Source organism: Pleurodeles waltl, chromosome 4_2 (genome assembly GCF_031143425.1).
Source record: "Pleurodeles waltl isolate 20211129_DDA chromosome 4_2, aPleWal1.hap1.20221129, whole genome shotgun sequence".
Lineage (NCBI taxonomy): Eukaryota > Metazoa > Chordata > Amphibia > Caudata > Salamandridae > Pleurodeles > Pleurodeles waltl.
The window spans coordinates 97425978-97451479 of NC_090443.1; the positions used below are offsets into that span (position 1 = coordinate 97425978).

At 44.2% G+C, this 25502-nt stretch overlaps 1 protein-coding gene across 5 annotated transcripts in view; it reads right to left on the reverse strand.

Annotated features, from left to right (window-relative positions):
• B4GALNT1 (beta-1,4-N-acetyl-galactosaminyltransferase 1) overlaps window positions 1–25502 on the reverse strand; it is a 556280-nt gene that overhangs the window by 189576 nt on the left and 341202 nt on the right. For all 5 annotated transcript variants that reach the window (XM_069230844.1, XM_069230843.1, XM_069230845.1 and 2 more), the window contains one exon: window positions 18200–18409. In XM_069230844.1, the coding sequence (XP_069086945.1) occupies window positions 18200–18409 (210 nt within the window). The remainder of the gene's footprint in view (window positions 1–18199; window positions 18410–25502) is intronic.

Consider the following 25502-nt stretch of genomic DNA (forward strand, 5'->3'; position numbering starts at 1 on the left):
CCACCGGTGAACTCGCCTGAGGATGCCTGATGGCAGATTGGAGTGTAGGTTCTTTTAACACAAAAATTTAATAGAACGCATACTATATTGAAGCCAGCGTTGCAGTTATCTTAATAGGTGTACGTCTTAGAAAATGGCACTTTAACAGCAGTCAGCTGCCATCTGACATAACCGCCTTACAATATATCGCCCCCCCCCACCCAACATTCCAGGAGCCTACACCAGGGTCAGACTAGTTTATAAGGCAGTCAGGCTGTATGGACTGGCTGGTTTGACAGGTCAGTGTTTGGGTCGGTGTTATGGCTATTTGTGGGCTTGTTTTATGGACTGCTATGCCAGTTTTTACTGTTGATTTCCTTGATCTTAAAACAAACATTGGTTGTGGCAAGCTTAAGTCCATGCAATCTTCCATACCTCACAAAACATGTATGCAGCATCTTTGCAAGTTCAAAACTGCCCCAATTTGCAAACATGGGCCACATTTTTTTTAGCTATCTGAGTCACTAGTGCCGGCACTTTATTTTGGTCTCCGAGCCTATTTGTTTTCCAGTCTGAGCCTGCACACAACTCCCAAACCATATGTTCGCACAACCCCTCCACACTCCAGTAGCAAGACGTGCATCATTACACATTCCACTTCTTTACGACTCTCTGCTAATGAATAAACAAGCACTGCAAATTACTTCTCATATCTCTTAGTACTTATGTAAGTTGGAAACGCCTGAAAAGGAATGTGTCAAAGACCTGGAAGTACAGAGAGAGAGTGGCGGCTCCTCCGCTATGGCGGAGGAGCATCTCTCCCCCGCCAGCAGCAGAAGCTGCAAACCTTTCACAACGAAAGGATACTAAACTATGTTTATTATCCTTTCATTGTAAAAGGGGCGGGCATTGGAGGTGACGAGAAGTGAGGGGAGTGCATTGTGCACTCCCCTCAGAGTGCATGTATGTCTGGTCTTCCGTCCCGGGCCGGCCAAACACACATGCGCAGTATGCTCTCTCCAGCCCGGCACTGTGTTGCCAGGCTGCAGAAAACACGCACAGGCTCCCAGTCTGTCTGGGAGCGCCCAGCTGCTTTGAGCAGACTCAGGATTGGCTGCAGGGCAGGCTGGGAGCCTTTGCCTGACTGCTGGGGAGACGACGAAGGATCGGCGGCGCGGAGGTAAGTTTTTAAAAATGTTTTTTCATTTTATTAATCCCCCTGACACCCCTCTGTGCGCCGCCTGCCCCCTGAAAGTCCCGTGAGCAGCGACTGCAGAGAGCCCTTGGAAAGGTAGTGCCATGATAGAGCACCTTTAGTGATGTGAGTGACCAAAAGCAGAGCTTACTTTAAAACAAACGGAAAATGAGGTGGAAATAGACTTGCAAAGATCATTTGTAATTAAGACCCTATAATATTTGGCTTTACATAACAGCAACTATTTTGGGATGGAGGAGGAACCTAAGAACATAAATAAAAGTAGAGGAATGCAATCCAGGCACCCAGACATATTGGTCTCCCTAGAGGGAGTCACACTTTCTGGTACTAAATAAAGTTATAAGCCAAAGAGATGTCTGAATTTGCCATTATGGGCAAAATTTTAGTCAGTTACTGTAGAATCAGATTGAAGTCACACTCTCTGTAATCTGTGCACAGACTCCACATCCTTGGTCTAACAATTAAAACAACAAATACAAATAAGTTTTGTGGAAACTGAACAACATGGATCTGTAACTGCTGCCTGGAGGTCAACAAGCATTGGAAAAGCCAATAGGTCTTGCCTCTGCGAAAGCTATTGGCTTTGCCAATAGCTTATAACCTTGTTATAGACCAGCATGGCTGCTGTTCAGCATGAGTAAAAATCACTTGCATAGAGGAAAGTGTTGTGTCGTAGAGTGGAGTGTTGAGCCATAGACTGGAGTGTTGTATTATGGACTGGAGTGTTGTGTCGTGTAATAAAGTGGAGTGTCGTGTCGTAAAGTGGAGTGTTGTGCTGCATGGTAGAGTGGAGTGTCATGTCATAGAGTATAGTGGAGTGGAGTACCATGTCGCATAGTGGAGTGCAGTGTTGTGCCGTAAAGAGTGGAATGTCATAGAGTAGAGTGCTGTGGAGTGAAGTGTCTTAGAGTAGTGAGGTGTGGAGTGCTGCGTTGTGTCCTAGAGTGTCATGGAGTGTAGTGGAGTGGACGTGAGTGGAGCGTTGTGTCGTAGAGTGCAGCCGAGTGGAATAGAGTGGAGTAGAGTGGAGTGGAGTGTCCTGGAATGGTACGGAGTGTAGTGGAGTGTCATGGAGTGGATTGGAGTGTTGTGGAGTTTTGTGTCAAAGAGTGGAGCAGAGTGTCATGGAGAGGAGTGTTGTGGGGTGGATGGAGTGTTGTCTGGTGTAGTAGATGGTTTCATGGAGTGGAGTGTTGTGGAGTCAAGTCGAGTGTTGTGCCTTAGAGTGGAGTGTCATGTCGTGTCTTAGAATGCAGTAGAGTATCATATCATAGAGTGGAGTGGAGTGAAGTAGACGGGAGTGCTGTGTCATAAAGTATAATGGAGTGCAATCGAGTGTCAAGGAGTAGAGTGTCATAGAGTGGACTGTCATGGAATGAAGTGTTGTGGAGTGGATTGTCGTGGAGTGTTGTTGAGTGGAGTGCTGTGTCATGGAGTGTTGTTTCCTAGAATGTCTTGGAGTGCAACGGACTGTTATGGAGTTGACTGTCAAGGAGTGCAGTGTTGTAGAATGGAGTGTGGAATATTGTGAAGCGGAGTGTCATGGCATGGAGTGTGGTGGAGTAGAGTGGAGCCGATTGTTGTGTTGTAGAGTGTCGTGGAGTGTCATGGAATGAAGTGTCATAGAGTGGAGTGTCACAGAGTGGAGTTCAGAATTGTAAAGGGTCGTAGAGTGCAGTAAAGTGGATTGTTGTAGTGTGAAGTGGCAAAGAGTAGTGTACGGTATCATGGAGTGGAGTGGCATACAGCTGCATAGGGTGCTGTTGTGTGGAGTGTCATAGAGTGGAGTGTCATAGAGTGTTGTGGCATAGAAAAGAGTAGAGTGTCAGGGATAGAGTGGAGTACAGTGTCATAGACAGTAATGGAGTAGAGTGTCATAGAGTGGAGTATCGTGGAGTAGAGTGGAGTGGAGTGTTGGAGAGTGTTGTATCACAGAGTGGAATGTCACAGAGTGGCCTAGAGTGAAGTGGCATAGAGTGGAAATGCTTGTCATAGAGGGGCATAGAGAGGAGTAAAGTTGAGTGGCATATAATGGAGTATAGTGTGGTAGAGTAGAGCAGAGTGTCATAGAACAGAGTATCATATAGTGGAGTGACAAAGAGTGGCGTGGCGTAGAGTGGCATAGAGTGGAGTGGCATAGGGAGGAGTAGAGTAGAGTGGCGTCGAGTGAGTAGCGTGGCATGGAGTGGAGTAGAGGGTCGTAGAGTGGAGTGGCATGCAGTGGCATGGAATGTCATAGAGTGGAGTGGAGTGGAGTGTTGTGGACTGGAGTCAAGTGTCATGGAGTAGAGTGTCATGGGGTGGTATGTTGTGGAGGGAGTGTTGTGTCATAGAATTGAGTGGACTTGAGTGAAGTAGACTGAAGTGGAATGTTATGGAATAGAGTGGAGTGGAGTGTTGTAGCTTATTATAGAGTGGTGTTGAGTGGAGTAGAGTGTCGAAGAGTGGAGTGTCATGGAGTGAAAAATTGCAGATTGTTGTATCATCAAGTATTGTGACGTGGAGTGTCACGAAGTAGAGTGGGTTAGAGTGGAGTGTTGTAAAGTAGAGTATTGTAGAGTGGAGTGTCACAGAGAGGAGAAGAGTGGAGTACAGAGCAGTAGAGTGGAGTGTTGTAGAGCTGAGTGGCACAGAGTGGCATAAAGTGGCACAGGGTGGAGTGGCATAAAGTGCTACAAAGTGGAGTGTCGTAGAGTGGATTGGCTTAGGGTGTGGTAGAGTGTTGTGATGTACAGTGGAGTAAAATGTCATAGAGATGAATGGAGTAGAGTGGTGTAGATTGCCATAGAGTGACATAGGGTGAAGTGGCATAGAGTGGAATAGAGTGTTGTGGCGTGGAATACAGTGTCATAGAGTGGAGTATTGGAGAGTGGAGTGGCATAAAGTGGCATAGAGCGGTGTACAGTGGCATAGAGTGGAGTAGATTAGATGGGCGTAGAGTGGAGTATAGTAGAGTGGCGTGGAGTGGAGTAGAGTGTTATGGAGTGGAGTAAAGAGTCATTGAGTGGAGTGTCATGGAGTGGAGTGCAGCGATGTAGAGTGGAGTGGCATTGCATAGAGGGTAGTAGAGTGTTGTAGTATGTTGTATAGTAGAGTTTTGTACAATGGACTGGCATAGAGTGAATTAGAGTTCTGTAGAGTGGAGTTGTGTAGTGTGGAGTATGCATGGTGTGGTAGCACACTGCCATTAAATACAATACAGTTTCAACTGAAATGACCATTACATATGCACAGACATAGTTTTACTGATAAAACTGTACAGCACACAAAACATAACGTGTGGAAATGCATCACCAAGTGAATTGATTTGTTTTGATTGTTTTAAAATATTGGTTTCCAGCACATTTCAGAATTACAAAAAAATGATTTAATTTGTGTTTTCCTAATCCTGATATATTCTGAAATATTTGCACAGTTCATTTACAGACATTTAAATTGTGCTGTGTGCTAGAAAAAAACACTCTACAGCCTTTCCTCTCGCATGGGAACGCAGCAGGATTGTCACATAAATCCTCTCACTTTGAGATCAGAGGCAGAAAAATAAGCACCAAGCTTCCTCAGGTATACAGAGCCTGACATTTGAGTTCAGTCTTCAAATGCCCAGCAAACGTGACAAGATAAGAACAACATTTTAAGACCTAGTTACAGAAAGCGAGCACCTGTAGAAGAGCACAAAGAGCAATGGTGAACAGGCTATGCACCAAAGTAGGAACAAAGACTGCTACACAGCCTAAAACAAATAAACAGAACAAATAGAAATTAAGAAAATGTGAGTTACAAATCCCAGGGCCCATTGTAAGCAATGGCCGGAATGCATTCCTAGGGAAGCTTTCAAAATGTCACCAAGATGTCTTTGCAAACCAGACAGCTGTTAAAAGAGATATTGCTATCCTTCTCCTGGAATGAGGTATGAAGTCTTCCTCTCATGACTTTTATTTACTTTTTTTAGCTACCCTGGCCAATGTAAGAGCCTCACTCTGGTCATGCTGCACTTCATCACTCCATAATGGGCACTTAAACGCTATAGCAATGCTGTACTCTCTAGGAAAATGTATTGGTTGGACATTGTGTCGATGTGATCTGTTTTGGGACTGTGCAAAGACTATAAATTCCTAAACGCATATTAATTGGATGTGACTGTGGCCATGATGCATGGGATTCCGTTTTGAAAACAACCAATCGTGTTGGAAAGAGATTATATAATTTCCCCTTTGCTTGTTATATTAACATTTGGCTGAACGGCACTGCCGACCCAACGTAGTAAGGGCCTCGGGGTCAAAGGTTTTACAGCCGAAAATTATAAGAAATTGAGAGGTAAAGGCCAAATGGAAACTGAAAACCGAGGCATGGGTTGCAGAAACCATCTTTCCGTTAGAGAGTGTACCGTTTAAGGTGCGAAACATAGCAGGGCTTTGTTAAAAACGAGGTGCATTCTTGACTGCTGTGATTACTCTGTGTATACTGAGACAGACATGTGATATCGACATGATCGCAAATAAAGACACCTGAATCATTCATTCTGAGGTTGCTGGCTTATTTCCTTTATTACTATTTTTCGCTATCTCTCGTACACTTGCATTTAATAGTTTTTTGTAATCAGTTTTATGTCTTTTCTTTTTTGTTTATTTAATTATGTATCTTCTCATACAATTGTGTATTTTTTATTTGAATAAACATTGCAGCTTTAAAGGATTTAGATAGTGAGTATTCCTACGACAGGAATCTCCCTAATTTAATTTTTAAAAGTCATGAACCATCTTAAGAAAGGAGAGATGGGAAGACACTTAATAAGTAGCAACCTTGTGCAACCTGCATTGTTCTCCGCGGTTAAGGATAAGCAAGGTTAAACACATTTGATGAGACAAAAAAAATAACACCAACAAATACAGCACCTAATCAAAAATTAGGCAGATCTGTTTCTTGAACGAAATTAGTCGAAAACAGAAACTGAATGGAAGCAATGGAAAACAGTGGTTGCCAAACCGTACAAGTTAGAAGTAATAAGGAAGGTGGAACATGTTTGAGATACAAAGAAGAATACACCAGGAACACTAAAAAAACACCATAACTGCTCCACACGTGGTGCCCAGTCTTAATGAACAAGGTGTGACTGGTGGAGTGGGGCACTGGTGAACATATGTGGGCAGGGGCATGGAATTATATAAAATATGGACTTGACCACAAATACAGGATGCTTCATAAATCTACTTATCCTGTAGAAAAGTCAGCTTGTCCATTTCGCAGCCATGCACTGAGTGAGAAACTCAGGCAGCATTATCTTTATATAAGATCTCTGATCACTCCCGCACTTATGATGTTAGGGCTCGTATTATATTAAGTTTTAGATTCTAGCCACCCTATTATTTTGCCACCTTACTGCAAATCTGCACACATGGGCTGGAAGTAGACAGGGAGTGTGAGATCCAGTGAAGATGGAATGCCCTATGAGTTTGTGAACACTAACACATTATCATTTTTAAGAGTATTAACCAACCCTCTCCAATTTCTCCCTAACTGGGAAAGGGTGGAAATTAACTAATGGAAAAGGCAAGAGTAAATTATTTTCAGGGTGGGATTAAAAGTGGATGTGGGAAAAGTGACACTGAAATTGCGTAGCAGATTCTCGCATGAGCAAGTACACGTGTAAATTTTTTGATGAGAAGATGTAATTTACAAATGTTTGCTAGCAATACAATTTAGGGGCCTACCTCTATAAACTATTATGAAGACATTAAATTAAAAATCTGTCTAGAATGGTACACAAGGGCAGGAAGTTCTGGGGAATTCTATTGACTTGTTACCTTCCATTCTCAGTGGGATCACGATTGAAATTAGCAATAGCTCCTGCCTTGCTCCTGATGACTCCCCTGTGTCATTCACTAAACTTGCCTCCTTGAACCTTGCAGTGTTAGCCTCAAATCTTCCCAGTGTAGATGGGTGCAAGAGTATTGACAAATTTGACATTTGTCTCTTTCAGGAAACCTAGGCTTTGTCCCATCTGTTCCACCCTGGTTTTGTTAATTTCATTCAGGCTGCAACTTCCTCTGGAAAGGGGCGAACATCGGGTGGGCTGACCATGTGGGTAAAAATCACTCTGTCCTGTCAGGCAAAGGAGATTCCCATGGGTTCACCTGTTGTCCAATGTGTCTGCATGCGGTTCCCTGGCAAGGTGACTTATTACATTTTTAATGTGTATTGCAGGCCTAGGCACAGTAGTTCAGAATTAAGCTCTATAAATATTGTAGACTCCCATATAGCAGGCCTCTCTGTTGACGCCTATAAAATCGTAGCTGGCAATTTTATTTGTAAATTTGAGAACTGAGAATTCACCCTAAGGGTCTGACTATTGACAAAGGTCAGGCTTGGTCAGCTCCTTGGCTTGTACTTCACCCTGTAAAGAAATGGACTGCTGCTATAGTCCAGTTAAGCCACCTTACACTGAACCAAGGCCTTTGAGCCTGCAATGGGCGAACAATTTCTAATGAAGAGGGAGGCATACGTTCAATTGTTCACAAAACATTAGTCTAATTGACTGCACCCTGTTGGATATTAGACTTTGGCCCAAATTGGTGGATATGAGTGTTAAATCTCAGCATGATAGTGATCACAATGCTCTAGATCTTAAGCTGAGTTAATTAGGAATTGGCCAATCCAGCACCCTCACGGAACCCTTCAATAGATCAATAGAAGGCTCAGACCCTCCAATAATTGGAGTACGCTAGCATGGAGCTCAATTGTAGAATCCCCATTGGCTCCGAGGGAGGTTACTAACACAGTAGCTGATGGGTTTGAAGCTGTGCAGAACATAGAAGCACCCTCAGATCATTTTGATGCCCTGAAGGCTATTAACACTATTCACAACTCTATGTCTATTGCCCTTAGGAATATTTTTTATGTTGAGTCATAGACACTTGGAAAAAGGAAAACCCAGGCACCGGGGTCTAACAAATCCCGTAGAGTAGCCAGACATTTACTATCCAAAGCTATTTAAGACCAGGATAGGCAGTTAATTCAAGAAGCCAGGATGTTTTACAAAGCAAAAGTTTTATGTACCAGGTGAGACTGGACATATACAGAATGGGAATCTATGCTTTGTGCCATTAAAGAGAAGGACCATTGTTCCTTCTGTCACATTCCTGCAAACAGTGGCATGGACGATCACTGTTTAATTGATAATATTTCTTCAGTTGACTGGGTCATCCATTTTTCTGAGCTTTACTCCACTGTCACAGAGCTGGGCACTTCCCAGAGGAGGGGATTAGTGCAGACGGCCACTGGGTGTGGTGCAAGTAGAGCTGGGACAGTAGCCTCCACATTATAGTCATTTGTGCATGATTCAACCCCATTTCACAGTTCCGAAATTAGGAAAGCTTTAGGCTGAAAAGGACATTTGGTACCCGTACTTCTAATTGCTTTTCAGTTCCATACTGAATGAGCACCTATGCCCCCAACTTGGACAGCGACTGAGATTATTCTGATCTTTAAGAAAGGCTCCAGGTCACATCCATAAAATTATAGGCCTTATCAATAGTAGCCTGAAAATATTTTACAGATAATTCAATCCCTGTGCATTTACTAGAACCAATCCAACACTAAGGGGGTCATTCTAAGCGGGAACCGCCAGAAGACCGTACCGCGGTCAAAAGACCGCAGCGGTCATTCTGGGTTTCCCACTGGGCTGGCGGGCGACTGCCAAAAGGCCGCCCGCCAGCCCAGTGGGAAACACCCCTCCACGAGGAAGCCGGCTCCGAATGGAGCCAGCGGAGTGGAAGGTGTGCGACGGGTGCAGTAGCACCCGTCGCAAATTTCAGTGTCTGCTAAGCAGACACTGAAATTCAAAGTGGGGCCCTCTTACGGGGGCCCCTGCAGTGCCCATGCCATTGGCATGGGCCCCCAGGGGCCCCACGACACCCCTCACCACCATCCTGTTCCTGGCGGTCGAAACCGCCAGGAACAGGATGGCGGTGAGGGGGTCAGAATCCCCATGGCGGCGCAGCAAGCTGCGCCGCCATGGAGGATTCCCCTGGGCAGCGGAAAGTCGACGGTACACCGCCGACTTTCCGTTTCTGGCCACGGCTGTACAGCCGCGGTCAGAATGCCCAAAGGAGCACCGCCAGCCTGTTGGCGGTGCTCCCGCGGACCCCGGCCCTGGCGGTATTTACCACCAGGGTCGGAATCACCCCCTAAATGGACTCCCATTAGACGAGTTCAAGTATTGAACTATTCAGGGGTTACACTCACCGAGTATTTTGAATAGACAACCCATTTTGTGAAGCATAGGTTAAAACTATAACAGTACTTTATGGGAACAGAGAGGTCACAGAGGGGTTCATAATTCACCCCATTTCTCCAGCCCTTCAGGTGTATAATCTGCAATTTAGACACACCTGGAGCCTGAACTGATGGACGGAATTACACCAAATTTGGCAGAAAGTTATGTTTTGGTTCGCAGATGAGCCTTTTATTTATTTGGTGTTAATTCATTCAGTAGTTTAGGAGGAATAAAAGGAAATCCAAATTTGTATATCTAGGGTTATGACAAATTTATGAATACTGCTGATCTCGTGCAGAGACCTGATTGGCTGCAGACACTTCAACCAGGAAGTGTTGGCAACCATTTTGATACTTGGATGCAGCTTTTTTTTAAAAGCAAGTGCTATCTCCCGGCCATATCCCAGGGACATTGCTGGCAAAATAGGAGGGGGAGCATGAAGCCCCCCTCCTAGGTCTTAGAGAAGCCACAGGGACCACCACCTAACTGGGGCTATATGCTAAAAATATGCAGGTGGGCCATGTGGCCCCCACACCCCGGGGACCACCACCAACCCGGGGCTTATTCACTAAAAATATAATACGGATCTCCCCAGGCCCCAGGGAGTGCCACCTTTCTGGGGCTATAGAATTATTTAGACAGGGGGTGCATCATGGACCCCCAGAGACCACCACCTTCCTGGGGAAAGATGAAAAATATAGAGGGGGCTGCACAGCCTCCCTAGTGGCGCCATGCATGGCCCTGGGGACGCCCACCTCAGAGGGCCAACTCTTCCTACCTCCCAAGGTGCCCATCTTTAGGAGGTAGCTGTTTGCTCTTGCTTGGTGGGAACTGACAGCTCCCGCCAAGCAAAGCAAACATGCTCTGCTTTCAGCAAGCGGAGCTGTCAAACAGCTTCTACTTGCTGAAGTGGAGTTTTCATCTCCTTCTGGCCAACCCCTGTCATGCATGGCTGGAGGTTGGGAGGTTATAGGGGGTTGGCCACAGGCCGTGCGTGGCATGGGGTTGGGTGGTTGTAGGGGGTTGCCCCAAGGGCCTGGCCACATGCCAGGCTCTGCGGCCATACTCTGCCTGGCAGGCCCAAAGGTAAATTACTTTGCTTAAAAGAACGTAGAAATTCACTGGAAAAAACAAAGGTTACAGGAATGTTATAGAAAAGAAATATAATTTTTTTTAAAGCATAGAAATTTGCTTAAAAAACCAAAGGTTGCCTGGATGCTATAGTTAGGATCACATTTTAAATGTACAAAACCATAAAAATTCACCTGTTAAGAGTTATTTCAAGTAACTATAACTTGTGCCCTAAGGTAACAATGACTCACACCCTCACCATGCACTGCTAATTACTCCAGATACTGTAGCACTCATTACATTTTTTATAATATCATTGATAATATCACTGCAACATTTGCTGTAAAATTATTCATGTGAAAACTGTGCATAGCGGGAGGAAACAGCCATTACAACTCTGTCATTACTATGCATGACTGCTACCACAGAGCAATAACAACGCATGCTACAAATATACCTTTACCCTGCAACAAATTTCATTGTGAAGGCATGAATGGTATATGCATTGTAAAGGTTTTAAAGGTAAGTAGAGTAAGTGTTTTAAGTGTTTCATGTATATATATATCTATCTATATATATATATATATATATATATATATATATATATTCGGGTGGGTATGTGTTTTGGGGATGGAAGGGCATTTTTAGGTTTTAAGATGGGTACAGGGTTTTGGGTGGTAGGGGCATTTTTAGGTTTTAGGGTGGATATGGGTTTTGGGGTGGTAAGGAATATTTAGGCTATAGGGTGGATATATGTTTTTGGGTGGTAAGGAGTGTTTAGGTTTAGGGGTGGTTATGGGTTTTTGAGTGGTAATGGCATTTTTAGGTTTTTAGGGTGGGTATGGGTTTTTAGGTGGGAAGGTTTTTTAGGGTTTAGGGTGGGTATGGGATTTAGAGTGGTAAGGAGGTTTTAGGCTTTAGGGTGGGTATGGGTTTTTGAGTAGTAAGGCCATTTTTAGGTTTTAAGGTGGGCATGGTTTTTTGGGTGGTAATAGTTTTTTAAGGTTTAGGGTGGGTATTGATTTTTGGGTGGTAAGGGGTGTTTAAGGTTTAGGATTGGTATGGGCCACGCCGCCCATCTCTCCAGGCCGATCTCAGCCCCAGGGACTGCCCTCCTGGGCCACGCCTAAATATGTTTTCTTTTTTTGGGGGGAGGAGGGCCCCCCCTCCCAAGGCTGCTCTCGGCCCAGGGGCCCCATCCCCCAGGCCCTGGCCATGTGACCTGGGTGCCCCCCAGAATTTTGTAAAGTGCCCAGGCTTCAAGGAAGGAGCACCATGTTAGTGATTGCTACTCTGCCATTCTGAAAATGTCACTTTTAGAAGTTGGCATTTTCTTGTCCTAACCATTTGTTGCCTGCCACCTGTGCCTGGGTCGCATGACTACGTGCAGATGGCAGTTGGCCACTGTATATTCCTCCCAGACTATAAGTCAAAAGAGGACTAACTGTTGGCAGAATGGGCCATCCTGACTTGACAGGAGGGGGTATAGTTGTCCCCTCCTCCATTTACATTTCAAAGGGCCTACCTCTAACACACTCCAAAAGAACTTCACATCAGTCCAGATGGGCATCTTTCAGATCTGCTGCCTCCGTGGTCAATATGTTGATCGAGTTGTCATTCCTCAGCGCTCTTTCATTGACCTATCAAAGGTCTGCCCTTAGGCGAATTATTCATCGGAAATAGAGTAAAGCTTATTTACCAGAGTTTGTCTAGATCTTTCTATTGCTGCCAGTAGGGGAGTGCCTGATGAGTGCAGAGAACCTACTGCGACCTGGAAACCCACCATGTCTATCTGCATTGTAGGCCTTTCTTTATACTGTTTGAATCTCGTGTGCTGCAATGCCTTTGATGACCTGTCCCGCCTCAAACCTGCTTGCTATTTCTCAGGTTAACCCCTGAAGTGAAGAATGAAAGGCAGCATCCCCTCGCGTATCCAATGCTATCCCAGAACTGTGGATTTTTCAGTAGCCACTTCTATGACTTTGCTCAGAAATGCATGCCTTATTGTAGTCTAAATCAGCTATGAGTAGTTCACTACAATGCGATGTGGTCTCTACATCACTTCCTAGTACTTTGCACTCCAAATCTTTATGTTCACCATTCCCCAGCAGGCCAGTGCATTTGTGCTGTGATTTACCCAATACTGACCACTGCCAATGCATGTTTGTGCAGTAATGCTTCTCATGCATAGCTCCAGTGATGTACTGTGGATGGGGTTCTTATAAAGCCAAGAGTTTGGGTTTTTCCTTTGTATCTGCGACTTGGGCCTCGCGTTTCTCGGGGGTGGGGTGAGATATAACTGCACTGTCAAATCACTCATATTTGTCTTCACTGCTGGGCACCTTATTTTCGGTGCAGCGGGCCCTCCATGCTTATGAGATATGCTGCTGACGGTTTCCTAAGCACAACTTCGCACCCGCAGCACACCAAAAGGTGCCACTCAGGATAAGTGACTGGACGTTGCCTACTGGGTCACTAATGTCAGGCTCACCAAGTCAGGGGCCACTCTGGCTTCGGGAAGACTCTTGTCTACTTGTCGCAGTCTTTATGCCCAGGACCAGACCGTGCCCTGTCCTTGCCCCGGGAGCTGATACTTCTGTCTTCTTTGCATTGCTCCCAGACAAAGACACCACTGTTGTAATTCACTAATAGGTACGCGTCGCTGTACCTTTCGCGAGGTGTTCGTATGCACCGGGGTAGGCCTACCACAGCCTCAACCAATAGCTCTACAGCCTCTGAACTCAAACAGATTCCAGGCCGCTGACCATCATCTTAGAGTACGGAGCTCAGCCTGGCACCTGGAACTATACTTCAGGGCACAGCATGGAGGGGACAAATCTAACTCTGTGTAAGTCATGATTTTTCTGGATTAAACTGAGGCACCTTGGAGACACGTGCTATTGGCCACCTTGTCAGAAAACACTCTCGCTTTCACAAGTTGTTATTGTTAGTTTCAAAGGTAGATTAGTTAGAAATAGCAAGTATGACAGGGGGACTAGCATGTAGCATTGCTTGTGGTTGTTTTGGATCACACTGTTTCATAAGATCCCGCTGTGTTCCATAGGAAACGCTTGCTCATTTTGTGCTGTGGAGAGAATGTATAACAAGCAGCTATAGTTTTATACCAAATAACTTCAGCTTAGTCCACAACAGTTCATGTTGAAGTGAGTCAAATGCAGGGCAGAAGTCAACAAACAAGGCTAATACATTTTCGCCTTTGGCCAGCTTCACTTCTGTGCTATGGACCCCAAAGCAACTATTTTAGCAACAGTGCTGAGGCCTGATTGAAATTCTTCCTCTTTTGAAAATTATTCTACTTCCAATTTTCATGTGCCTCAAGCACTATCTTCCCCCAAAATATATTCTGATTAAATGAGTAGAAATATCAGCCTCTATGCTGCCAGGTCACGGTGTTTCCCTACTTTAAAAGTTGCTTTCCATAACTAGGACATTTCACATGTATTAGCTAGCCTACATGTCTAAATAATGGTAGCTACATTTGAACCGAAAGAATGGATTTACTTTAACCAAAAATATAGCACTCCTTTGGGCCTGGGGATTTATTCCTAGTAATGGCTTTGGTAACATAATCTACTTTTCACAGCTAAATACCCTAACATATCTGCATTTTTTTCTGCCACCATTTCAACCTACAACAATCTAAATCGTACTCTAATGACCCTACATAGAGTCTATCCAGGTGGTTCCTCCGGCTGTTGTATCATGTTGAAGGAGTTATAAGAGATTTTAAATCCCTCTGACATTAGGGCCTAATATTTTACATCTTCTTTGATATTATTACCTTCTTTTTTTGCCAAGAATACTTAGCTATATATTATTTTTTCCTTTTCAATCAGGTCTCCAGTTTTAATGTCGAGAGCACAAGTGCTTTTACCTGTTGTAAATACTGTTGGCTTTTAACCACGCCCCTGTCACGCCCATCACTTTCACTCGTTTGTGGGCTTGCCTTTCAAAAATCACTTGATGTCATTGGTAAAGGCTTTACCTTGCAGACTGCCACTCTTACATGGATTAATGCACGATTGCCGATATATTTCAGATGGATGAACTATTTCTTTTGTCTCTACCCTGCGTGCTGCGTGGCGGCCATGGCGGTCACAGCACAAACAGGCACAACAGCGTGAACTCGATGGACGGCATTAGAGCACTAGTCATATTGTTCACAGTTACCTAATCTACCATCATTCATTATCTTTTTAAGCTTTCTTATGGCTGAAAATTTTGTTTTATGGTTGACAGAAGTTATATTTTATGTGCCTTGTTTGTAATATCATTGCAATAGTTCACTAGTCTTGAAAATGTGTAACACATTATGTTCTCTAGGGGCTAAATATATAGTTATTCTGCGTTGCTTTCTGCCATTCTTTTTTGATGTGGTTGTGCTCTCTCAGGGCTGTCTGCAAGGTTACATGACCATGCTTCTTCTAAATGCTATTTTTATTGTAGTGTCCTCTAGGGGCTGTTCTGAGCATTGTGGTCAACATACTATAATATTTAAGGCACGAAAACCTGCCCCATAATGCTTTGTAGGGAATGACTTCTACAAAACATTTTTACTAATAACTCAGCCTGTGGTGGCCCTAGGACAAATGGACCACCTTTAAAATTTTCTTTCTGTCTAGATCATCTCTGGGTCCCCACACTAGGTTAGTGAGTAAGCCAAAAATATTAACCCCTCCCACCATGCACTGTCTTTTATGTTTTTCATGGCTGCAACTCTTGCATTACAACTGGGAGAAGATTTGTTTCTAAAGGCCTTGTGTGTAATTTCATTGTAGTAGACATGCTAGCCCTAAAAATTTCCTCTACGGGCCAGGTATACGGCTACACTGCATTACTTTCACCTGTATTTTTTTCATGGGGTTATTTCCTCTTGGGGCTAACAATATAGTTACATGACCATGTGTCTTACAAATGATATTTTTGTTAAGGTGCCCTCTAGGGGCTGTTTTGAGCATTACAGTCTAATGCCAAAAGTTTATTTTTGATAAAGGTTTACATGATAATTGTATATGTTTTAATAATCTCTCTTTATTAAAATGATGCCCATAATTCAGGCCAACTCAACATCCTTATTACACTATGACTGTTTGAATACTCTTGATAGGTTTGGGTGTGGCTTCTAAATTATTTCTCTTGTCACTCCTCCGTGGCTGCCGTATGTCCTTTTTTGGGGAATTGTGTTAGCCAGCCAGCAACTCTGATGCTGGGGTGCTGAAAGTGTCATTCTATTGCAATTAGCATGGCAGATTTAAATTAGGATGCTAAATGGCAACATTATCGTTTTTTGCTGCAGATAGAGGAAGAAGGTAAACGGAAGTGCTTTCGTTATATGTAGGGCCACTGGAATTATATGACAGGAAAATACGAAATTATGAGGCAGAGTTTACCAATTTATGAGGCAAGAAAAGTCCAGTTGAGAATTTACAACGTCAATAGTTCTAATTCAAGCAAATGCGAGACCCAATGCATTGTGAATGCTTGTTAAATTAACCTTATATCTTTATCCTTATATTCCTCATCAAATCATATATTACTTTTGTGCACTTTAATGTATTTTAAAGCACCACTCTAATTATTTCTTTGTAGTACTGAATAACCTTATTTTTGATATTGGTCAGTGTAATTTTAAACTGAGGCTCCACATTCTCCCAATTCAAAACAGTGCTACCCACATACTTATCTTATGACCCTTATTATCAAAACCTTGAGATCTCACACCCTTGGACTTCATTGCTCTCCATCAAACTGACTGTTTAGTTTCTTTACAGAGTGAAAGCACCCAGGTAATATCAAAGAAACATTTAGCCATGTTTCCCGGAATAATTCCTGTTCTTATTCGTATTGTAGAAGTTCAACTTTTAGTAGAAGTTGTGTGCCCTTTCTAGAAATATAGGCCCAAGATGATGATTGTGTTATACCTGAAAGTATGATGAAGCAGTGTCATGATAGTTCAGAAGACAGCCAGTTCAGACTGGCACTAACTTTGTGAGTGGTTGAAGTAAACTTGTTTGAAGAGCTATGCTAAAGCTGAAATTAAAAAAAGTAGAGATTGTGTACGCAAAAGTGTAGTTGCTTTATAATTATGTTGCACTGGATCCCAGCAGGCTTAACAATAACGTTATAAGTTGCCCAAACGTTTAGAGGTTGCCAGTTGTCCAGACTACAACTTCAAAACTTTGGTGGTCCTGCGTGTGAGCAAAATTCAAATAAGTTGAAAACAGAATACCCTAAGCAGAGTCATCTTAAGGCCTTTGGGGTATCGGACAAGACATATTTTAGGGGCCCCTGTATGGAGAAAATATTAATTTTATTACCCATTGCCTGATAATTCATACCCCCATGATGTCAAGCAATGCTTTAACAGGGTTACGTAACAACAGTTGAAATATGTCATTCCTGGAACACCAACTATTCTAAAGATGACACTTGATAGAGAGACTCAGGGGGATCATTAGGAGTTTGGTATGCAGAAAAACCGTCCTCCAAACTCCTGATGAGGAGACCGCCACGGTGCTGGCGGTCTCCCCACCGGCCAATCGCAACTTTCCCACTGGGCTGACTGGGGAAAACCAAGGTTTCCACTGGTCAGCTCAATTGGAAAGGTACGGCAGCATTGTTCCTTACTCACAATTGAGCCGGCGACAATGCTGCCACATGCAGGGTGTTCTAGCTCCATTTCAATGTATACTGTCTGTATGCCAGACAGTGTGCATTTCAAGGGTGATGGGCAGGGGACTCCTGCACTGCCCATGCCATTGGCAGTGGCATGGGTGGTGCAGGGGCTCCCCTGTGGCCCCCTCCACCAAGCTTTTTCATGGCAATCAGAACTCCAGCACTGCCGTTGCTGATTACAACCACGACCGCCATCATCACATCGTGTTCACTGATCCTGGCGGAGACGAAGGTCTTTTGCCAGTTCGACAGCCAAACTCTTAATTTGACGGTCCGACCGTCAAACCCAATGCGAAACAGATCGCCACGGCAAGTCTGGTGGTCTAGTGACTGTTAGGGCCTGATTCAGAGTAAAAGAGAGAGAGAGACTGAGTCAGTGAGAGGTACAGACAGAGCAAAAGAAAAGAGATAGAGAGAGAGAATAGATAAAGGTCAAATGGAGAGAATATTTACTTTGCCAGACCTTGAAAGTTTGGGGCGTGGGCAATTTTCCACTTTCTATATGCATTAAAACATCTCTGCTAAGCACTGCATTAACAATGACTGTCATTAGAGAAATGCAAACAGACTATTTCCTTCCCAAAATCTGGCAAACCCCTTCAAGATAAGGTCAATCAGACCAACCTCAAAAGCAACTTTGTCTCCTAAATGGAAATGGGATCTTTAGAACAGAGGGAATGTGTAATGAAAGGGGGGGAGTTGAGTAATAGACAAAAAGCAAATATCAGAAATTGATATGCTTCATGGTCCCATGTCTCAGAATACATGTGCTATTTTTCCAAGTCACAGACCATGATTAAATATATGTAAAGACGCCCATTGACAAATAAAGTACAAAAAATATGCATTTCATCCAACAGGACCACATAAAAACAAAGACTATTGACCAAGAAACTACAGATCCCCCAAAGACACCCCTCTACTCAGCTGCTATGGAAGCCCTGGCATACGTCTGACAGGCTTACCCCAGCACATCTGTTCTTAGCTTGAATGAGATGTGGGCATATTTCTTGGAAGGCACCAGCACTCCATAGTCCAGCAGGTCCTCAGGGGGGACCCGATTACTGATGTCCACCACACTGTATAGGCGAGAGGTCCAGATGTGAAGGCAGAGCACCGCGAGGGACACTGCGACGACTGAGATGAAACACAGCGATCTCCGGACAAGACGTATCCTGCAAGATACAGACAAGTAAGGTTTTTACCAAGCTCCAGGACGTTCCTCATATGCTAATGCTGCTTCGTGTGTTTTTTGGTTTTCGAAATAAACATTAAAGAAAACCATAATTTGGAAGCAGGCTGCATGGCCCAGACATATTCTGGAATACATATCTAAACAGAAGTTCTAAAAACCAAAGCACGAGGCAGTTTAAGATTTGCTGTGTTCATAGTAAATCAGTGTGGAAAATGGTGTGTTAATTTCACTACTTTTGAGAATGATGACTTTATGTTGTGTGTCTTTTTACCTAATTACGCCTTTTGGCGTAATCAAACAAAAAAGGTCGAGTCTTCCTACACAAAACAGTCAAAGACATAATGAATCTTTTTTAAGTTGCACAAAACCAACTCTTAGCAGCACTGCAACACAAAGCACATAAACAGTGCAACAAATCAGTATATATTATCTATCAGGAAATCCTACTGTATTTTCGATTGATTTATTTCCTGTTATTCCAGAATCTTTCAAAACAGATGCTGCAAGTTGGGGAATTTGAAGCAAGTGCGATTTCAGCATTTTAAGTCCCTCATAAGTCAAGCAGAGTGGTATCTTCTGTATCATCGGGGGGGATACCACTCGACTTGATCACGACGTTTTCCCATTCCTTCCCCTTCCCTCCCTTCACCTCCACCTCGCACCTGACCCCAGCTCACATTTACTACCTGCTTAGTGCAGGTGGTAAACATAAGCAATAATCCCCACAAACAGGGGAACCATGCAGAAGAGCGAAATTGAGTAATATTTTGGAACTCTGCAGTGAAATTCATGGCAGCTCCTTTTTTAAATTCAATAGGGGCGTTCTGTAATAATCCACACAACCTGGAGGATAATCACATCACTCTTAAGCAATAGGTCTAGAGCACTTAGGACCTGATTTATTAAATGTTTGTGCCGCATTTGTGTCAGTTTTTGACTCAAAAGCAGCGCAAACTTACAAAATACAATTATATTTACATCAAAAAAAGACACAAAGGCAGCATACATTTTCATAAATCAGGCCCTTAGAGCCAGATGTACTAATTTGTTGTAAAATACAAACACTGGATACAAATTGCGACCGCTATTTCTGCGACTAGTGTGGTATTTTTCACCCGACCTATGTACTAATGGTTTGCAAAATACTAAATCGTAGTAGTTCACAATTCGACCTACATGCTTGCAACCCACTTCAGTTCATATTCTTCACAGGGATCATGGCCTGCCAGGGTCAGCAGACTACCATGTCTGCTATTGCTTTTAAATAAAGCAAGCAATTTTTTTTTAAATGCAGCCCATTTTACTTAAAGTTTAACTAACATTTCTCTGGTGTAGACAGTGGCCCCTCGAAACACTGCCTACTCTTAAAAATGTTTTTTTCAACATTCACAAAGTGGAAGTAGTCCCTAGGGGACCCTTCCCATTTTCAATGGATTACACTACCTCTGTGTAGTCGGTAATATACTAATGCTTTGCAATTGGATTGTGGTTGCAAAACATTAATTCGTCTTACCAAATCACAATTTATGTTTGCTTGTTACACACCAAAAAAGCTTTTTTATGGTCACAAATGGACTCCTTGAGAGAATTCTTTGCATCTTGACTTTCAAGTCACAGCTGCCTCTCTATTCTCTTGAAAGACTGCATTATCATTAGCAATTCCCTGTCTGCATCTTTTTGGACTTCAAAGGCAAAATTGCTGCCTTTGTTATTTTAATTCAACTGCTTTGCTGGTTTTAATATACATTTCTCCTTCTGAGCAGCAACCATTCGGAGTCAGGTTGCCAAGGACATGCTCCACCCAGCACTGTCACCTCTAGCAGCCATCTTTCCTCTGGGGCTATTTCAGGCGTATGCCTGTATTTCATTCCCTCCTGTTACTTTCAACTCTAAGTACAGTCATGTCAGATAGTTTTACCAATTTTCCACCTGCCTACAAATATGTTGTAGTCTCCAATGCTTCATTTCATATTTCATCTCATCTCCATCGTACTTTGGCAGATGCTACCAGCTGAGCATGCTGAAAAGCCTACATTTTTAGTCTTTGCTTTTCTCTTTTACGGGTTTTAGTCAACACTAGTTTAATGACTACAAATTCTGTTGAAATCCATGGTTTGTCAAGGGCTGGGCACTAATGTTGTTTACAATTCCAGGTTTGGTCTGTCTCAGGTAAGGATGATTCCTTCAAGAAGATACTGGGGGTGATTCTGACCCCGGCGGTTCCTTACCGCCGGGGCCAGGGTCGGCGGGAGCACCGCCAACAGGCTGGCGGTGCCCCGCAGGGCATTCTGACCGCGGCGGTTCAGCCGCGGTCAGAAGAGGAAAACCGGCGGTCTCCCGCCGGTTTTCCGCTGCCCTGGGAATCCCCCATGGCGGCGCAGCTTGCTGCGCCGCCATGGGGGATTCTGACAGCCCATACCGCCATCCTGTTCCTGGCGGTTCTCCCACCGGGAACAGGATGGCGGTATGGGTTGTCGTGGGGCCCTTGGGGGCCCCTGCAGTGCCCATGCCAATGGCATGGGCACTGCAGGGGCCCCCGTAAGAGGGCCCCACTTTGTATTTCAGTGTCTGCATTGCAGACACTGAAATACGCGACGGGTGCCACTGCACCCGTCGCACCTTCCCACTCCGCCGGCTCAATTCTGAGCCGGCGTCCTAGTGGGAAGGGTTTTTGCACTGGGCTGGCGGGCGGCCTTTTGGCGGTCGCCCGCCAGCCCAGTGCAAAAGCCAAAATACCCTCAGCGGTCTTGCGACCGCGGAGCGGTATTTTGGAGGGGGGAAGTCTGGCGGGCGGCCTCTGCCGCCCACCAGACTTAGAATGACCCCCACTGTGTCTTCCCCAGGGGTGGCTCCTCCATGAGGGCGGAGGAGCGTTGTCTCCCCACCAGCAGCAGCAGCTGCAAAACATTTATAAGGAAACAATAATAAACTGTTTATTATTGTTTCCTTGTACAGGGGCAGGGCCACGGGGGTGACGAGTGTGAGGGGAAGTGCTCAGCACTCTCCCTCAGAGCACATGTGTGTTTGGCAGCCATCTTGGTCTGGCCAAACACACAAGGGCACAGAGCTCTCTCCAGCCCAGCAACACATTTGCTGGGCTGGAGAGAGCCTGCACAGGCTCCCAGTCTGCTTGGGAGCACCCAGCCAGGGCTTTCCCAGCCAATCCTGAAGCAGCTCTGAGCAGCACCAGGACTGGCCGCAGGGCAGGCTGGGAGCCTGTGCCTGTCTGCAGCCAGCAGAGCAGCAGGATGCGGCACGGCTTTTAGGTAAATCAGGTAAGTTAATTTTTTTATGTAATTTTTATTATGTTCCCCCCGCCACCCCCCTGCTCCCCCCTCCCGCACGCCACCCTGCCCCCTTTAACACCGCAAGCCGTAACTAGTCTTCCCACATTATGAATAACTTGTGGAAGACAGAAAATGCCAAAATTTGAGGAAGAGTCAACATCACAAAGACTTCCAGGAAGTTTGAAGCTGGAGATAGAGGATCCTGAGTACAATGAAGAGGGAAGTTGCAAATGGAAGCAGATTAGAGATTGATCCAGATCTCCAAGGGACAAAAATCAGGGAGAAAAATGCAAGACAGAAGGGCTGACCTCCCTTATGAAAAATAATGAGGCTGCATTGAAATGCAGTGAACGATAGGGAAGGTTATCCTAAAATAGTGTACTAACAGGAGGAGGAAATGACACAGAAATCAAAGGAGCTCAGGCATAATGGACTGGGAAATAGGAATACATAAAACTGTGCACTTCAATCTTGGAATTACAAGGCAAAACATGTAACACCTGGACTGGATTTTAATCTTTAAAAGGATTCTATAGTCCTTCAGACAAGTGATAGCCCTCCTTCCCCAAGAAGGCTATATGACTGCTGGTGAGTATCGACTCCCAGAGAAGTTGAACTCCAAGATGGAGCAGACACGAAGCTGACCGAAGAGCTCCTGCCAGGAAAGCAGAAGCAGAAGCAGAATAGGACTCAACCTCTTTGGCCCGCAGGTAAGTGTGGACCCCAACGCCACTAAATCAACTCTTGCGGGAGCCTGTCGGTACCCCAAGCCTCCCACAGAAACCGGCTGGTACAGTGCCCTTCCAGCAAAAACCCTCTACTCTTGGGAATGTCGCCAGTGAGCGGTTACAGACGCAACATGATTTTATTATCGATTACAGCTTGATATGATTTTTAGGAGTGAGACATGTTTAAGAGATCAGTCGAATTCAGACATTGCTCATGCCTTATCAGATGGATTTAAGATAATATGGGAAAACCACCCCTTCCAACTTGGTGATGGATTTGCAGTCATTAGCAAATGTTTTTATATATATTTTTTTTAAATGAAAGCTTTTTGTTTTAGAAATTAGTCTTTAACGTTGGTTAATTTAATTTAATTTAAAAAAGCAAATTTTAATTCATTGTTATATGTTTTATTTTTCAATTTGTTTACTGCAATAAGTGATATATTTTTTATGCTTATTGTTTAATAATACATATTTTCTACAAAGTTTGTTATTTTGAATTGAGAATACGTCTTTTATTTACGTCAATTATTTTCACCAATATTGCTTAGTTTGAAATGGGAAAAGCAAATTTGATCCACCCAGACTTGAACACTGTCCCCAATGTTGCTTAGTTTGAAATGGGTGTAGGAAATCTTTTGTTTTGTAATATAAAATATATATGTTGTTAAAATAACAATTGCAAAATAAATCAATTTTAAGTATATAACCTATATTATTGAAAGTACTGCCAGTTTTTCAAAATTTAAATTGACTTTAATTAAATACAAGTCATATTTTTAAATTATGTTAATAATATTTTTTACACTATACCTTAGTTTTTTACATGTTTGTTAATTTTAACATCACTGCAGGTCCACTATCACATGACTCCCTGGCCATAGGTAAGAGGCTTATCTGGGTCTTCATGGCTTCACTGGGCAAACATTTTGGAATCAGAATACATAATCATGTACTTCTGTAACCTAACAGAGGAAGGTCGCATACTAGCATTTTGGGCATATTCAGGTCTTTTTGCTCTATATAAGGATATGAGGATAACCATTTTCTGATCTTACTGGATACCATAATTTGTGTTTTTTCAACCTTGATAAAGTCCATGGGACGAAACACCTGTCAGCTGCTGCTGTGAAAAGAATGTACCTACATCTGCTTTGATGCCTGAATAAAAGTTTGTCATAAGCAACACTTTTGGACTGGGACTTTCATTACTTATGTACAGTGTGCTTTTTGGGTATCTTACCTATTAATTTTAAAAATTCAATGTTACTGTAATCTATATTTTTTGTGTCAGATATTTTCCAAATTTAGGCACAGCTCCCACACCTCCCCTGCTTCCCTGGAGCTGGAGTGTCCCCCGCCTAACTCAAGGTGTTTTAAGAGGCTATGCACTTCATACTTGGGTGTCCAGAACCCTCTGGAGCATCTTCAAACCCACAAGTTTAGGAAGTGCACCGACTGGGTCTCCACCAGCGTATTGCCTTCAGCACCAATCGGGCCCTCTGAATTTTTTTCCTGGACCCAGTCTGCTCCAGAGGGTTCTGGACACAGCCTTCACCGGAGTTCAGTCCATTGGTACCAAAGCCATCATAATCCTGACTCTAAGATGGATCCGGACTGGCATCATCCGATGTCTCCCTCAGCACTGGCTAGATCTAGACCTGCCAGTTTGGAGGCAGTGCCTTCCTTTCCTGACAGGTCCAGTGAGGAATATGAATGGGTGGATCTGAGGATCTCTTTGGATACTCTGAGCCCCTAGTGTTGGCTGAAGACAACCGATATGAGGACCTGGCTGAAGCCAGTGCTCTGAACACGTCACCAGACATTGGTCTGGTCTCTTCTCTTGGTGTGGCTAAGAGGTAGGGGCCTCATTTGCTATAGTGATGAGGAGGGCAGCTGGGGTCATAGATCTTATGCTGCTCTCACTGGAGGTGAAGACCAATGTCTGTTCAATGAAGCCCTAACCAATGTAGTGTGTTGTCCTGGGCCAAAATCTGCACAGGTGCTCCGATGCTCAGGACAATCACCCGTTGCCACTGCCACACTCCTGAGGACCCAAGTTTCCTCACCCAGAACTCCACCCCAGAGAGCCTAGTGGTGCAGGCCTCAACATCTAAAGATCAACATGGTGCCTTCCCTACCATTCCACCAGACAGGGAATCGAAGAGGATGGACTCTTTTTGTAAGAGGATATTTTCTTCCACCAGTGGTCAGTAAACATCACATGCCTCTTTTGGTAGTACAGCCGCACAGTGTGGGAATAAGTTGTACAAGTTACAACTTGCAAGAGGGCCAAGCCCTCCTGACCAAGACTATTGCCGATGGCAGGAATGCATCAAAGTTCACAATATGATGTACACTGAGTACAACAGGCCAGCTGGGCAGAGCCATTGTTTCATTGGTAGTTGACAGTCACAACACATGGCTGAGATTGACTGGCATCTCGGGGGAACTCCAAGCATCCCTTATGGACATTCCCTAAAACGGCACTCGCCCATTCGGCGACACAGCTGACTCAGCGCTTAGGTGCTATAAAGAGAGTAAGACCACACCCTTTCATTGGGACTCTCCATGGACCCACTTTTCCTTTTGTTCCTTCCATGGCTATGTTAGGGGTGACCAGCCATATCCTCTCTCACCCAGCCACCATGGCCAGCAGGCTTGTAGGAACTGTACCTACAGCTTCTCCATGGCTGTAGGTACAGTTCCCACAAGCCTTGTGTGACCCAAGACCGGAGATCTGCCCCATCCTCAAACCAACCCGCAGCCATAGCCTCAAAACCCCTTTAGTATATCCTCACAACAACACAGGCACCCTGTTGGAGGTGGGATCGAGCACTACCTGCCCTAATGGCAAGCCACATCTTCGGTCAAGTGAGTGTTCCAAATTGATTGGCTCAGTTACGCATTACCATTCACAGAAACCCCTTCCTACTACTGTCCTTGGATCAGCTTATGAAGGACTATCTCTCCCTGCTGTGTTAGGAAGTGCAGGCTCTTTTGGCCAAAGAAGCTTTCATTAGGGTGCCGACATCAGAAGTAGGTCATGGTTGCTGTT